Genomic DNA, 15,789 nt, shown 5'->3' on the forward strand with positions numbered 1-15,789 from the left:
GAATTAAACATTACAAAATTTTTGACTCTGTAAATGCATGGTGTGATTACAAGAATTTGGAGCACCATAATGACTACAACTATACAGATAAAAGCTTTCTTGTGTACATCTTTTCTGTAGAAGATGCAAAACAAATTGTTAAATTGGCAGCAAACTGGAATGATGACTGCATATTTGTGAATATAATCAAGAATTAACATGCTTTATAGATTCTTGACATGACTCATGGTGAACTAAAATTGCTTGCAAAGCATCTGGGACATGATGTGAAGACCCACAAGGAATATTATCAGTTGTCTTCCAGTACCATGGAACTCTCAAAGGTATATATTTCATTAATAAAAATCTTTAAATTTTCCATACACAGATATTTGAAAAACTAAATGCTATATTGTAACTAAGAGGGCTAAAAGAAAGAATAATTTAACAGGCAGCCACAGTAAGACCATATCTGATGTTGACTTTGACTAGTATGCTTTGCATTAATGGCTTTTTATGCCCCCCTGGATCGAATGAACGGGGGTATATTGTTTTTGGCTTGTCTTTCTTTGTATGTGTGTGCGTGTCAAGGTGTGTGTGTGTGTCCAAAACTTTTACCAAAACTTAAACGTTTGATCATAACTTTTGAAATATTGAAAACAGCAACTTGATATTTGGATTACATGCGTATCTCATGGACCTGCACATTTTGAGTGGTGAAAGGTCAATGTCATCCTTCAAGGTCAAAGGTCAAATAAAAAAAAGCGGCACAGTAGGGGCATTGTGTTTCTTACAAACACATCTCTTGTTGTGAGTGTGTTTTGTGCTACAACCAATGTCCATGCCAAGGTGTAAACTCTCCAGTTCATGTTATTGTTGTTTTGTCTATTTAGCCCTCATTGTCATACTGTTTAGTGTTGTCTGCTAATTTGTTGCCATTGTTGACTATTTTATATTATTGTGGCTTTTCTTCATTTATTCAATGGGAATTTTGGTCACTGACCAGCTTTTCATTAATTAAGTTCTTTTACCGAAATGGTATCAATAAATGCAATATCTAAAGGCATGTACATCACACAAGCTAGCATTAATATAAAGCGTAATTATACCCACTTACCTATGTGTAATGGGGGCTATATAAAAGTCACTTTGTCGGTCTGTCCCGAAATTTCATCCGATCTTCACCAAACTTGGTCACAAGTTGTATCTAGATGATGTCTAGGTCAAGTTTGAATATGGGTCATGCCTGGTAAAAAAACTAGGTCACAAGGTCACTTAGTGCTTTTAAACACAAAGTTTGTCTGGACCATAACTATTTCATTTATTGTTAGATTTTTAATTGACTTGGTTTTGATTTGTTCACCATCATGGGACCGTGTGTTGCGCGAAAGAATTGCGTCGATATCTCCAAGAACTTAGGTCAAGGTCACTTTTGGAGTTCAAGGGTAAAATGCTTGTCCGGGCCATAACTTTTGTCATTCATTGTGAGATTTTAAAATCATTTGGAACATTTGTTAACCATCATTGGAGGGTGTGTCGCGCAAAGAATTTCATCTTGTCCGGGCAATAACTGTGTTGTTCTTTTGAGATTTTAAAATCAGTTGGAACATTTCACCATCATTGGAAGGTGTGTTGTGCGAAAGAATTACGTCGATATCTCCAAGGTCAAGGTCACACTTTGAGTTCAAATGTCAAAAATGGCCATAAATGAGCTTTTCTGGGCCATAACTATGTAGTTCATTGTGAGATTTAAAAATCATTGGCACATTTGTTCACCGTCATATGACTTGTGTGTCACGTGAAAGAGTTACGTCAATATCTCGAAGGTCAAGGTCACACTTTGTTCAAAGGTAAAAGAAGGCCATGAATGAGTTTGTCTGGGCCATAACTATGTTGTTCATTGTGAGATTTTAAAATCATGTGTTCACCGTTATGGATGGTGTGTGGCAGGAAAGAATAATGTCGATATCTCCAAGGTCAAGGTCATGCTTTAAGTTCAAAGGTCAAAATGGCCATAAATGATAATGGCATAATAATTCTTAAAAATAGCCATTAATTAGATTCTCTTGTGTGGATGGGGCACGTGGGGGTATAGGTCACGTCTGTGACAAAGCTCTAGTTTCTTTAAGTGTTGTGGCAGATAATTGAGATTATATTATTTGTAGGGCTGTGTAATTTACAAATATGGTACTGTGCAGACTTTCACAAGCTGTCAACAAAATAGCATATGGCAACGTTTGTGTTCAATTATATTGATATTGAAATAAAAAGTGAGGTCAGGGAACTATGGATTGCTACTGTTGTTATGATGGAAGTATTGTTGACACTGGAATATTATGGTCTTCTTGAAATTTTATAGGTTGCCCTGATGTTGTATGCTGTTGAAAATGGTAAAGTCAATGAGTGGAAGGGAAGGCAGATGAAGGACATAGTAGTAGAAGGTTTGATTATAAGAATTTTATTAATATAATTCATTTTACTGAATTGGGATGGAGAATTTTTGTTACTTTCTCTCCTATGGCTGTCAGTAAATTCGACTGAATGATCATTCTTCAGAACAAAACAGAGCGCTTGAGAACAGACAAACGATGTAAAACATTGTTTGAAAGGCGGGGCCCTTGTTTTGGCCACGTTAATTCAATAAGTCTAAAATTTACGTGGTAAAAATAGGCAAACCTATTTTATGTGCCTTGAAAATTGTTTATCCTCTTAAAGAAATGCTAATGCAACAAAATACTTTTTAACAACCTTGAAGTATTGAAAATATTTACTGTCGTATCAAGAGTGACTTCTGGTTATTTTTTTCTAAATAGTTATTTCTAAAATAAAAAATCATTTTTTACAGATTTACCTCTTCCAATTGAAGACGAAGATGGCCATCAAGAAGGTAAAATAGTTATTTATACCCATGATAGATCATTGGCCACTGTTCATTTGTATTATGAAAGTGGTCCATAACAGAGTCATTGTTATGGTAGCCCATTAAAAAAAAAAGGAAGTATAGGAATACCTTTAGATTTGGACACCTTATGAAATAGTTTATATGCTCAATTAGACATTTCTGTTTCTGAGTTATTTTAATGATTTAAAGGATAAATAACTTACTTGCAAGTATGAAGATTTTCTGATTTAAATTGTAAGCAGGTCTTATAACATATTTTAGTGGGGGATATGTGTGTTGTTATTTTGTGTACATCTCATACCTTATACCGAAAAGCATAAAAAAACACTTTTAGAAGTGCTTTTGGAAAACAAAACATTTCCTTTGGTATTTCTATTATCATATAATAAAGGCCCACCTATTGATGATAAAGACATGACCCAACTGTAGACTATATATTCTAGTACAATTTTCTGTTGTCCAAGCCAATATATATTTATGCCACCCTTCGAAGAAGAGGGGGTATTTTGCTTTGCACATGTCGGTCGGTCTGTCGGTCGGTTCGTGAACCAGGTGGTTTCCGGATGATAACTCAAGAACGCTTTGGGTTAGGATCATGAAACTTCATAGGTACATTGATCATGACTTGCAGATGACCCCTATTGATTTTGAGGTCACTAGGTCAAAGGTCAAGGTCACAGTGACCCGAAATAGTAAAATGGTTTCTGGATGATAACTCAAGAACGCATACGCCTAGGATCATGAAACTTCATGGGTAGATTGATCATGACTCGCAGATGACCCCTATAGATTTTGAGGTCAAAGGTCAAGGTCACGGTGACCCAAAATAGTAAAATGGTTTCCGGATGATAACTCAAAAACGCATACGACTAGGATCATGAAACTTCATGGGTAGATTGATCATTACTCGCAGATGACCCCTATTGATTTTTAGGTCACTAGGTCAAAGGTCAAGGTCACGGTGACCCGAAATATTAAAATGGTTTTCGGATGATAACTCAAGAAAGCATATGCCTAGGATCATGAAACTTCATAGGTAGATTGATCATGACTCGCAGATGACCCCTATTGATTTTGAGGTCACTAGGTCAAAGGTCAAGGTCACAGTGACCCGAAATAGTAAAATGGTTTCTGGATGATAACTCAAGAACGCATACGCCTAGGATCATGAAACTTCATGGGTAGATTGATCATTACTTGCAGATGACCCCTATAGATTTTGAGGTCAAAGGTCAAGGTCACGGTGACCCGAAATAGTAAAATGGTTTCCGGATGATAACTCAAGAACGCATACGGCTAGGATCATAAACTTCATGGGTAGATTGATCATTACTCGCAGATGACCCCTATTGATTTTGAGGTCACTAGGTCAAAGGTCAAGGTCACGGTGACCCGAAATATTAAAATGGTTTTCGGATGATAACTCAAGAAAGCATATGCCTAGGATCATGAAACTTCATAGGTAGATTGATCATGACTCGCAGATGACCCCTATTGATTTTGAGGTCACAAGGTCAAAGGTCAAGGTCACGGTGACCCGAAATAGTAAAATGATTTTCGGATGATAACTCAAGAACGCTTTTGCCTAGGATCATGACACTTCATAAGTACATTGATCGTGACTCGCAGATGACCCCTATTGATTTTCAGGTCACTAGGTCAAAGGTCAAGGTCACAGTGACAAAAAACGTATTCACACAACGGCTGCCACTACAACGGACAGCCCATATGGGGGGCATGCATGTTTTCTATAGATTTCAGCAAGACCCACCAATGGATAATAGACATACAAGACCCCACTGTTGACATTATATGTTTACAGGCATTGAGGCAACTGTTGAAGACACCCACAGTCTAGAATCTATACAGGAGTCAGAGCCTCTCATGATACAACATGCCAGTGTTGACTGTGCTGATCATATGCAATCTACAGGTTTCACTTTGGTTCTTTCAGAGTCCATGTCAACTGCTGACAGTGAAGAGCCAGGCAGTCTGACCAATGATAGGAGGGAGCCAAGTGAAGAGCCAGCCAGTCTGACCCATGATAGGAGGGAGCCAAGTGAAGAGCCAGCCAGTCTGACCCATGGTATTTCTGTTGTCATATAATAAAGGCCCATCTATTGATGATAAAGACATGACCCAACTGTAGACTATATATTCTAGTACAATTTTCTGTTGTCCAAGCCAATATATATTTATGCCACCCTTCGAAGAAGAGGGGGTATATTGCTTTGCTCATGTCGATCGGTCCGTCTGTCAACCAGGTGGTTGTCATACGATTACTCAAGAACGCTTGGGCCTAGGATCATGAAACTTCATAGGTACATTGATCATGACTTGCAGATGACCCCTATTGATTTTGAGGTCAAAAGGTCAAGGTCACGGTAACCCGAAATAGTAAAATGATTTTCCGATGATAACTCAAGAACGCTTTTGCCTAGGATCATGACACTTCATAGGTACATTGATCGTGACTTGCAGATGACCCCTATTGATTATCAGGTCACTAGGTCAAAGGTCAAGGTCACAGTGACAAAAAACGTATTCACACAATGGCTGCCACTACAACGGACAGCCCATATGGGGGGCATGCATGTTTTCTATAGATTTCAGCAAGATCCACCAATGGATAATAGACATACAAGACCCCACTGTTGACATTATATGTTTACAGTCATTGAGGCAACTGTTGAAGACACCCACAGTCTAGAATCTGTACAGGAGTCAGAGCCTCTCATGATACAACATGCCAGTGTTGACTGTGCTGATCATATGCAATCTACAGGTTTCACTTTGGTTCTTTCAGAGTCCATGTCAACTGCTGACAGTGAAGGGCCAGCCAGTCTGACCCATGATGAAATGAGGCAGCCAAATCCTCAAGGTATGAACTAAATTTGAAGACGGGTTTCTCTGCATTTTCTATCATTATGTGACAGAGTCTTATGTCATGACTGTATTAAAGTAAATGAGTAGTCCAAGTCAAGTGTGATGCTCTAGACGACCTCCTCTGTGATCTACAGGGTTACAACAATGTGCTTGTAAAAGTCCTTGTAAAGTACAAAGTAGGCAGTTTGCTATGAAAGTTAATGTTTAGTACTTGTTCTTCCAAGAAATGATAGTTCTGCGAACTGTCAGTTCTTATATGTGTGAAAAATTGTTTTAAACTGGTGTTAAAACAGTTTCAGTTAGTTCATTTTACCTCCGAACATGTTCAGGTTTTGTGCATTTTTATCAGGAAAACCTTGCTCTACAATATTCAATCATTGTATCACTTGCAGTGTTCTGCCGTGAAATTTTACTGTTGGGGACCCTTTAGGATTACAAAAGTGGGGACAAAAAGAAAAAATATGGGGACACAGAAATATTTTTGTAGCAGAATTAAATGTGTGGAAACTAATAACCTTTAACTTGAACTTTTAAACGTGCTTAAACTTCTTACAGTCAGGTTGTAACATTGTTATTAAAACTGGAACATTCAAAAAACTTTTTAACACTGTCAAACAGTTGTCAACATATTTACAAAACTTTGAACAGATTTATGGTCATTGGACTCCGCATGTCAAAGTACTTGTTCGATAATTAGAAATACCGATAGTAAAGGCGTTTTCTTTTTTGCTTTATGCACAATCTGCATGTCATTTTGTTGTTGTCAAACAGTGACCAAGGACATTTTTGAAGCCAATTTTCTTGGAATGTACGTTTAGGGGCAGACTTTTTTCGTAATTGCTAAACGATGTTGGGACTTGGGAAGACTCTGTTGGGTTGTTAATATTATTGTCATATTTTCTAATTTTACTTGCCGGAGGAAAAAAAATAAATGGATTTTGTTTTCTTTGGCCTGTCACTTTAAGCCATTTTGATAGGTTCGGAAATTTCCTTGATATCTGATTGGTTGTTATAATCTTAACTTACCAATGAAATAGAGTGTTAATATTAAATAAATTAACCATTGGCTGCGAAATGACGTCATGTCCAATGAAATAGTTTGTTCTGGTTACACATTCACTCGATTACTTTACCGACTTACAAATTGAATCGATTAGTTTTTATTTCTAATTCATGTGCGCCCGCGGACCCATATACAGAAAACGGGTGGGGACAAATATTTGTTTTTTGCGACAATAACACAAGGGCGCATCCACGGCAGAACACTGACTTGTTATGTTGATACTTTGTGTGCAAGGATCAATTCAGTAGAAAAGTCAACAAAATAAAGGGCTTACAGTCACTGAACAAATGAGTTTGCTGCTTAGAGTGTATATTTTTCCCAAAAATATTTGAAAATTTCCCCTCTTGGAAGTGTAGTTCAATTTTAAATCCTCGTTTAAATAATTCACAGAAAAGCCAAAAAATGTTGATCTTTGAACATAAACATAACATGTTGATGACAAAAAAAGTTGGAATAATGTTTTTCTCTCTGTGTATGGTGAATTATGGTGTTACAACTTGATTTTGTATGTTACTTGCTTAGCATTGAAATTTCCCCTTTTACACGTGAATTATCCCCCTCTCAGGGGACCCGACCCCTTTCCCCCAAAACTGAAGAAAACACTGACATGATACTCATTGCTATTTTATTTTTTATATCTATTCTTGTTTTAGGGACAGGGACAAGAAAAGGAATGAAACGAAAGTGGGCCAGCGAAGAGAACATATGTTTCATGAACTTTTTTAGAGATGAATTAAGAGAAAAAAAAATGCCATCTGGCTCAAAAATAATGGGGTCCCTAAAAATACTTACCGGAAGAACAGTGGCCCAGATAAGGGCAAGGGTCCATAACATTATTATGGAAAAACAAAAATGGAAAAAGAATTGTTGAATTGTGGAATATGTTTATGCCCCTGGTAGGGTGGCATATAGCAGTTGAACTGTCCGTCAGTCAGTCAGTCTGTCCATCTGGCCGAAAACTTAAATGGCCATAACTTTTTCAATATTGAACATAGCAACTTGATATTTATACCCCTATTACAATTGGTAATGGGGGCTATATAGGAGTCACGTTTGTCGGTCTGTCCCGATATTTCATCCGATCTTCACCAAACTTGGTCAGTAGTTGTATGTAGATAATGTCTAGGTCAAGTTTGAATATGGGTCATGCCAGGTCAAAAACTAGGTCATGGGGTCACTTAGTATGTTTTAAACTGTAAGTTTGTACGGACCATAGCTATGTTATTTATCGTTACATTTTTAAATGACTCGGTACATTTGTTCACCATCATGGAACGGTGTGTCGTGTTAAAAAAAATTACGTCAATATCTCAAAGGTCAAGGTCACACTTGGGAGTTCAAAGGTCAAATGCTTGGCCGGGCCATAGCTTTGTTTTTTATTGTGAGATTTTAAAATCATTTGGCACATTTGTTCACCATCATTGAACAGTGTGTCGGGCGAAAGAATTACGTCGATATTTCCAAGAACAAGGGCACAATTTGAGTTTAAAGGTAAAAAATGGCCATAATTGAGCTTGTCTGGGCAATAACTATGTTGTTTATTGTGCGATTTTAAAATCGTTGGCTCTTTTGTTCACCATCATTTGACAGTGTGTCGCGCGAAAGAATTACGTCGATATCTTCAAACTCAAGTTCGTAGTTTTAGTTCAAAGGTCAAAAATGGCAATAAATTATCTTGTCTGGGCCATAAATATGTCATTCATTGTAAGATTTTAAAATGACTCTGTACATCAATTTTGTTCAAAGTCATTGGAAGGCTTGTCATGTGAAACAATTCAAGAGTTCAAAGGTCAAAATGGCTATAAATGATAATGGCATAATGATTCTTAAAAAATCGCCATAAATTGTATTATCTTGTTTTGTGAAGACAGCATACAAAATAGTCTGTGTCAATGCGTTATGTGGGGGTATATGTCACGTCTGTGACAAAGCTCCAGTTGGCATGCATGTGCATCTTGTGAAGCTGCACATATTGAGTGGTGAAAAGTGAAGGTCAAGGTAATCCTTCAAGGTTAAATGTTAAATATATTGCTTCTGTCCGTCCGTCTGAAAACTTTAAAATTGGCCATAACTTTTGAGCTCACCTGAGTGCAACATGCTCATGGTGAGCTTTTGTGATTGCCTTTTGTCCGTTGTGCGTTGTATGTCGTCAACATTTTGCCTTGTGAACACTCTAGATGCCACATTTATTGTCTGATCTTCATGAAATTTTGCAGAACATTTGTCACATTGATACCTCGACTGAGTTCGAAACTGGGTCATGCTGGGTCAAAAATTAGGTCACTAGGTCAAAAAAAAAACAAAAAAACTTGTGAACACTGTAGAAGTCCAATCTTCATGTAACTTTGTCAAAATGTTTGTCTAAGTGATATTTTGGTTGAGTTAAAAATTGGTTCCGGTCCGTTGAAAAACATGGCCGCCAGGGGCGGGGCAGTTTTCCTTATATGGCTATAGAGAAACCTTGTGAACACTTTAGAAGTCAAAATGTTTGCCTAATCATCATGAAACTTGGTCAAAACATTGGTTTTATTTATATTTTGGACGAGTTCGAAAATGGTCCAGATCAGTGAAAAAACATGGCCGCCAAGGGGCGGGGGAGTTTTCCTTATGTCTTTAGTTAAACATTGCTAACACTCTAGAGGCCACATTTATTGTCCATTCTTCATGAAATTTGGTCAGAAGTTTGGTCTCAATGATATCTTAGACGAGCTGAAAATGGTTACGTTTGCTTGAAAAACATGGCTGCCAAAGGGCGGGGCATTTTTCCTTATATGGCTATATATGGCTATAGTAAAACGTTGTGAACACTCTAGAGGCCACATTTATTGTCCAATCTTCATGAAATTTGGTCAGAATATTTGTCTCATTAATATCTTGGATGGGTTTGAAAATGGTTATGTTTGCTTGAAAAACATGGCTGCCAAGGGGCGGGGCATTTTTCCTTATAAAAATGGCTATTGTAAAATCTTGTTAACACTCTTGAGGCCACATTTATTTTCCGATCTTCATGAAACTTGGTCAGAATATTCATCCCAAAAAATATCGTAGACAAGTTAAAAAATGATGCTGGTTGGTTGAAAAACATGTCCGCCAGGGGGTGGGGCATTTTACCTTATATGGCTATAGTAAAACTTTGTTAACACTCTATAGGCCACATTTATTTTCTTATCTTCATGAAACTTGGTCAGAAGATTTGTCCTAATGATATCTTGGATTAGTTCAAAAATAGTTTTGTTTGCTTAAAAAACATGGCCACCAGGGGGCGGGGCATTTTTCCTAATATGGTTATGTATCATGCTTTACTAAAACATTGTTAACACTCTGTAGGCCACATTTATTTTCCGATTATTATGAAACTTGGTCAGATGATTTGTCCAAATGATATCTTGGATGAGTTCAAAAATGGTTCTAGTTGGTGAAAAAACATGGCCACTAAGGGGCGTGGCATTTTTCCTTATATGGCTAAAGTAAAACCCTGTTAAAACTCTAGAAGCCATATTTATTGTACGATCATCATGACACTTTGTCAGAAGATTTGTCCCAATGATATTTGGACAAGTTTGAAATTGGTTCCAGTTGCTAAGAAAAACATGGCCACCAGTGGGCGGGGCATTTTTCCTTATATGGACTTATGAATCTTCTTGAAACTTTGTCAGTATATTAGTTTAAATGATATCTTGGATGTGTATTTCACGTTGACATTTGAAGCTTTAACTTTGTATGATTCTAAATATGTGTCAATGCTGTCAGTTGAATTTTGCAATATGAAGTTTTACATTTTTTGTAGATTAAATAATTTGTAAAATGTTGCAGTTTCGTCAATCAGTTTTATAAGATATTGAGCTTTAAATATGATGCAGATTGTAAGATTCTTAATATCTTTCAATATTGTGGATAAGTTTTTGAGATATCAAGCTTTGAGTTTTATGCAAATTGTATGATTTTAAAATGTTTCAATGGTGTTGATCAGTGTAATGAAGATTGCATAATTTTTATGCTTTAATTCTGTCTATTGGTTTTCAAAATGAAAGACTTTGATTTTGTAAGTGCACTTTTATCTCCTGAAAGATTCTTTTCTAGTGTTTAGTTTATATTTTAAGGCTGTTTGCAAACTCGAAGTGAAAACAGTTCTATTACAATTTGGTAAGGACATGACATTGCATATCTGATTTTAAAATGTACTTTGCTGGCAACGTGTAATTTTCTGAAATGTCTTAGTAAGACTGTTGTTTGCAATCAAAAGGTCTGTGCTTCAAATACAGGGTAATGCATGTTTTTTGTCCAAATTTATGGCGATTCAGACATTGTTCTATGTAAATTTGGGGTTTGCTTGAAGGTTCAGTCTATTTTTATGTCCCTCACTATAGTAGTGGGGGACATATTGTTTTTGTCCTGTCTGTTGGTTGGTTGGTTGGTTGATCTGTTTACGCCAACTTTAACATTTGCAATAACTTTTGCAATATTGAAGATAGCAACTTGATATTTGGCATGCATATGTATCTCATAGAGCTGCACATTTTAATTTTCTGAAAGGTCAAGGTCAGAGGTCAAATATATGTGGCCAAAATCGCTCATTTTATGAATGCTTTTGCAATATTGAAGATAGCAACTTCATATTTGGCAAGCATGTGTATCTCATGGAGCTGCACATTTTGAGTGGTGAAAGGTCAAGGTCATAATTCAATGTCATAGGTCGAATATATGGCTTCAAAGCGGCGCAGTAAGGGGGATTGTGTTTTACGAACACAGCTCTTGTTGTTAACTGCCTTTTTAGTCCCTTACCAGTGTTTCACTAAAGTCCGTGTACTTTGGACTCATTTCAAGTTGACATTTGAAGCTTTAACTTTGTATGATTCTAAATATGTGTCAATGCTGTCGGTTGAATTTTGAAATATGAAGTTTTTCATTTTTTGTAGATTAAATAATTTGTAAAATGTTGCAGTTTAGTCAATCAGTTTTATAAGATATTGAGCTTTAGTTATGATGCAGATTGTAAGATTCTTTCAATATTGTGGATAAGTTTTTGAGATATCAAGCTTTGAATTTTATGCAAATTGTATGATTTAAAATGTTTTAATTTGTTGATCAGTGTACTGAAGATTGTATACTTTTTATATGTTATAATTCTGTCTATTGGTTTTCAAAATGAAAGACTTTGATTTTGTAAGTGCACTTTTATCTCATTATGCCCCCCTTCGAAGAAGAGGGGGTATATTGCTTTGCTCATGTCGGTCGGTCTGTCGGTATGTCAGTCTGTCGGTCCGTCCACCAGGTGGTTGTCAGACGATAACTCAAGAACGCTTGGGCCTAGGATCATGAAACTTCATAGGTACATTGATCATGACTCGCAGATGACCCCTATTGATTTTGAGGTCACTAGGTCAAAGGTCAAGGTCACGGTGACCCAAAATAGTAAAATGGTTTTTGAATGATAACTCAAGAAAGCATACGCCTAGGATCATGAAACTTCATGGGTAGATTGATCATGACTCGCAGATGACCCCTATTGATTTTGAGGTCAAAGGTCAAGGTCACGGTGACCCAAAATAGTAAAATGGTTTCCGGATGATAACTCAAAAATTCATACGCCTAGGATCATGAAACTTCATGGCTAGATTGATCATGACTCGCAGATGACCCCTATTGATTTTGAGGTCACTAGGTCAAAGGTCAAGGTCACGGTGACCCGAAATAGTAAAATGGTTTTCGGATGATAACTCAAGAACGCATATGCCTAGGATCATGAAACTTCACAGGTAGATTGATCATTGCTCACAGATGACCCTTATTGATTTTAAGGTCACAAGGTCAAGGTCACGGTGACCCGAAATAGTAAAATGATTTTCGGATGATAACTCAAGAACGCTTTTGCCTAGGATCATGACACTTCATAGGTACATTGATCGTGACTCACAGATGACCCCTATTGATTTTCAGGTCACTAGGTCAAAGGTCAAGGTCACAGTGACAAAAAACGTATTCACACAATGGCTGCCACTACAACGGACAGCCCATATGGGGGGCATGCATGTTTTACAAACAGCCCTTGTTAAAGATTCTTTTCTAGTGTTTAGTTTATATTTTAAGGCTGTTTGCAAACTCGAAGTGAAAACAGCTCTAGTACAATTTGGTAAGGACATGACATTGCATATCTGATTTAAAAATGTACTTTGCTGGCAACGTGTAATTTTCAGAAATGTCTTAGTAAGTAAGACTGTTGTTTGCAATCAAAAGGTATGTGCTTCAAATCCAGGAAAATGCATGTTTTTTGTCCAAATTTATGTCAATTCAGACATTGTTCTGTGTAAATATGGGGTTTGCTTGTAGGATCAGTCTATTTTTATGTCCCCCACTATAGTAGTGGGGGACATGTTGTTTTTGCTCTGTCGGTCTGTTGATTGGTTGGTTGGTCTGTTTATGCCAACTTTAACATTTTGCAATAACTTGCAATATTGAAAGTAGCAACTTGATATTTGGCATGCAAATGCATCTCCTGAAGCTGCACATTATCATTGGTGAAAGGTCAAGGTCATCCTTCAAGGTCAGAGGTCAAATATATGTGCCCTTAATCGCTCATTTTATGAATACTTTTGCAATATTGAAGATAGCAACTTGATATTTTGCAAGCATGTGTATCTCATTGAGCTGCACATTTTGAGTGTTGAAAGGTCAAGGTCATCCTTCAAGGTCAGAGGTCAAATATATGTGGCCCAAATCGCTTATTTTATTAATACTTTTGCAATATTGAAGATAGCAACTTGAAATTTGGCATGCATGTGTATCTCATGGAGCTGCAAATTTTGAGTGTTGAAAGGTCAAAGTCATCCTTCAAGGTCAGAGGTTAAATATATGTGGCCCAAATCGCTTATTTTATGAATACGTTTGCACTATTGAAGATAGCAACTTGATATTTGGCATGCATATGTATCTCATAGAGCTGCACATTTTGAGTGGTGAAAGGTCAAGGTCATCCTTCAAGGTCAAATATATGGGTCAAAATTGCTCATGTTATGTTACTTCTGCAATATTGAAGCTAGCAATTTTATATTTGACATGCATGTGTATCTCATGGAGCTGCACATTTTGAGTGGTGAAGGGTCAAGGTCATCCTTCAAGGTCAAACGTTATATACGGGGACATTGGGTTTCACAAACGCATCTTGTTGTGTATGTAATTAATTTTTCTTAATTTTTGTGATCCCCCGCCAACAGCGGAGGGATATTAATTTGGCATTGTCCGTCTTTCCGTCTGTCCGTCCGGCACTTTTGTGTCTGGAACCATATTTTGGAAGTGCTTTGGCAGATTTCATTGAAACTTGGTATGAGTATATATATATATGGATAAGAGGATGATGCACGCCAAATGGCATTGTACATCCTTGAATAATAGCGGAGTTATGACCCTTTGTATTTGAAAAAAATGCTTTTTTTGTGTGTCCAGAGCCATAACTTGTATCCAGAAGTATAATGGCGGGGGATATCAATTCAACGAATTTGCTTGTTAAATCAGTTTTTATTTTCATGATAATCATTTAGTTCGTACTGCAACTTATGATGGATTGTTACTACTATCTCCAATTATTTGTTTGTCATGGGTCCGTCACCTTTTATCTCTTATATAATACTTGAATTGAGCATTTCACAATCTGACAATCATGCATATCATTTATTAGTTTCATAATAAAACGTCTGACAAGGGTCAGATAATTTTAACATATATTGTTGTTATAATTTGTCATGTGTTGTATGAATAAATGACACTTCCATGATAGAGAAAATTTAAATATATTTTTAGAGACATTTGTAAAATGAAAATGAAATAACTATACATTTTTCAGTGGCTAGTCGTACGGCTAGACAAGAGGCTAGCCGCACGGCCCCGTACGGGTAGACAATAGGTTTGCCGTACGGCTCTGTACGTATAGCCTTTCCTATGGATATTGTCTAAGTTAAAGACAACCATTTTCAGTGAACTGATAAATTGCTTGTATGAAACCATATATTTAGCCATTGTCTGAACGACAATTAAATTATTTGTGTGACTCCATTTCTGAGAAGTACCTTGGCCGTCATTGAATTTCATAATATCGATGCCGCAACTAATTAAAACAGTTTTCACTCCTTACATAGGAAAGTCGTCTTATTAAAGAATCAAATTAAAAACCGATTTAAATTATGAGTGTAAGTCAATTTCTAGAACGTAACTTTGACGGCTGTCGTCATTAAATTTCAAAATATCGATGCCGCAACTCTTTATTACAGGTTTTTCACGCCTTAGGAACGTCGACTAATTAATGAATCAAATAAGCAACCGTATGACATGAAAGGAAGCCGTGAAAGATGAAGAATTTTTAAAGCGAGATTATACGATTTTTTCAAATATTTATTAATTTACATAAAATGTGTAAAAAAAAACAATTTATTAAACATATATTTGAACATAAACTTAGAGAGAAAAGTTAAGAAGAACATGTGTCGATATATGCAAAATAAGCCAGATATTAAATTCTGAAATCGAAAATGTATGTACAGTCGAATTCGCCAGCATGTAAATCGTGCATGTACATGTACGATGTGAATCTAAATTTAGTTCAACGGTTCATTTTTAGTGTGAGCGTCCGCTAACGCTAATGTTTTTGCAAATCGGTATGTGCGTAGAAGCCTTAAAGGGGCCTTTTCACAGATTTGACATGTTTTGAAGTTTGTCATTAGATGCTTTATATTGATGAATGTAAACATTGGATTTTTAACGCTCCAGAAAAAAAATCAAAAATAAAATTTAAAAATGGAAAAAAAGTAGCCCGTACAAGGGCTCGAACCAGTGACCCCCGGAATCCTGTAGTAAAAAACGCTTTAGCCTAATGAGCTATCCTGCCAAGCATACATGAGAGGTGTATTCTATACCTGATATAAGCAATCTTCGTAGTTTCACAAATTTAAACGATAACAACAGAACTCTC

At 36.6% G+C, this 15,789-nt stretch overlaps 1 protein-coding gene across 4 annotated transcripts in view; it reads left to right on the forward strand.

Moving 5' to 3' along the window:
* LOC127873475 (uncharacterized) overlaps positions 1-14,542 on the forward strand; it is a 30,273-nt gene extending 15,731 nt beyond the window's left edge. For 3 of the 4 annotated variants that reach the window (XM_052417354.1, XM_052417356.1, XM_052417355.1), the window contains exons 3-8: positions 210-323; positions 2,339-2,420; positions 2,825-2,866; positions 4,836-4,967; positions 5,688-5,762; positions 7,484-14,542. In XM_052417354.1, the coding sequence (XP_052273314.1) occupies positions 210-323; positions 2,339-2,420; positions 2,825-2,866; positions 4,836-4,967; positions 5,688-5,762; positions 7,484-7,701 (663 nt within the window). In that variant the 3' untranslated portion in view covers positions 7,702-14,542. The remainder of the gene's footprint in view (positions 1-209; positions 324-2,338; positions 2,421-2,824; positions 2,867-4,835; positions 4,968-5,687; positions 5,763-7,483) is intronic. The other variant, XM_052417357.1, reaches the window with a different exon arrangement.
* Positions 14,543-15,789: the final 1,247 nt, after the last annotated feature.

The sequence above is a fragment of the Dreissena polymorpha genome, chromosome 3, assembly GCF_020536995.1.
Source record: "Dreissena polymorpha isolate Duluth1 chromosome 3, UMN_Dpol_1.0, whole genome shotgun sequence".
NCBI classification, from domain to species: domain Eukaryota; kingdom Metazoa; phylum Mollusca; class Bivalvia; order Myida; family Dreissenidae; genus Dreissena; species Dreissena polymorpha.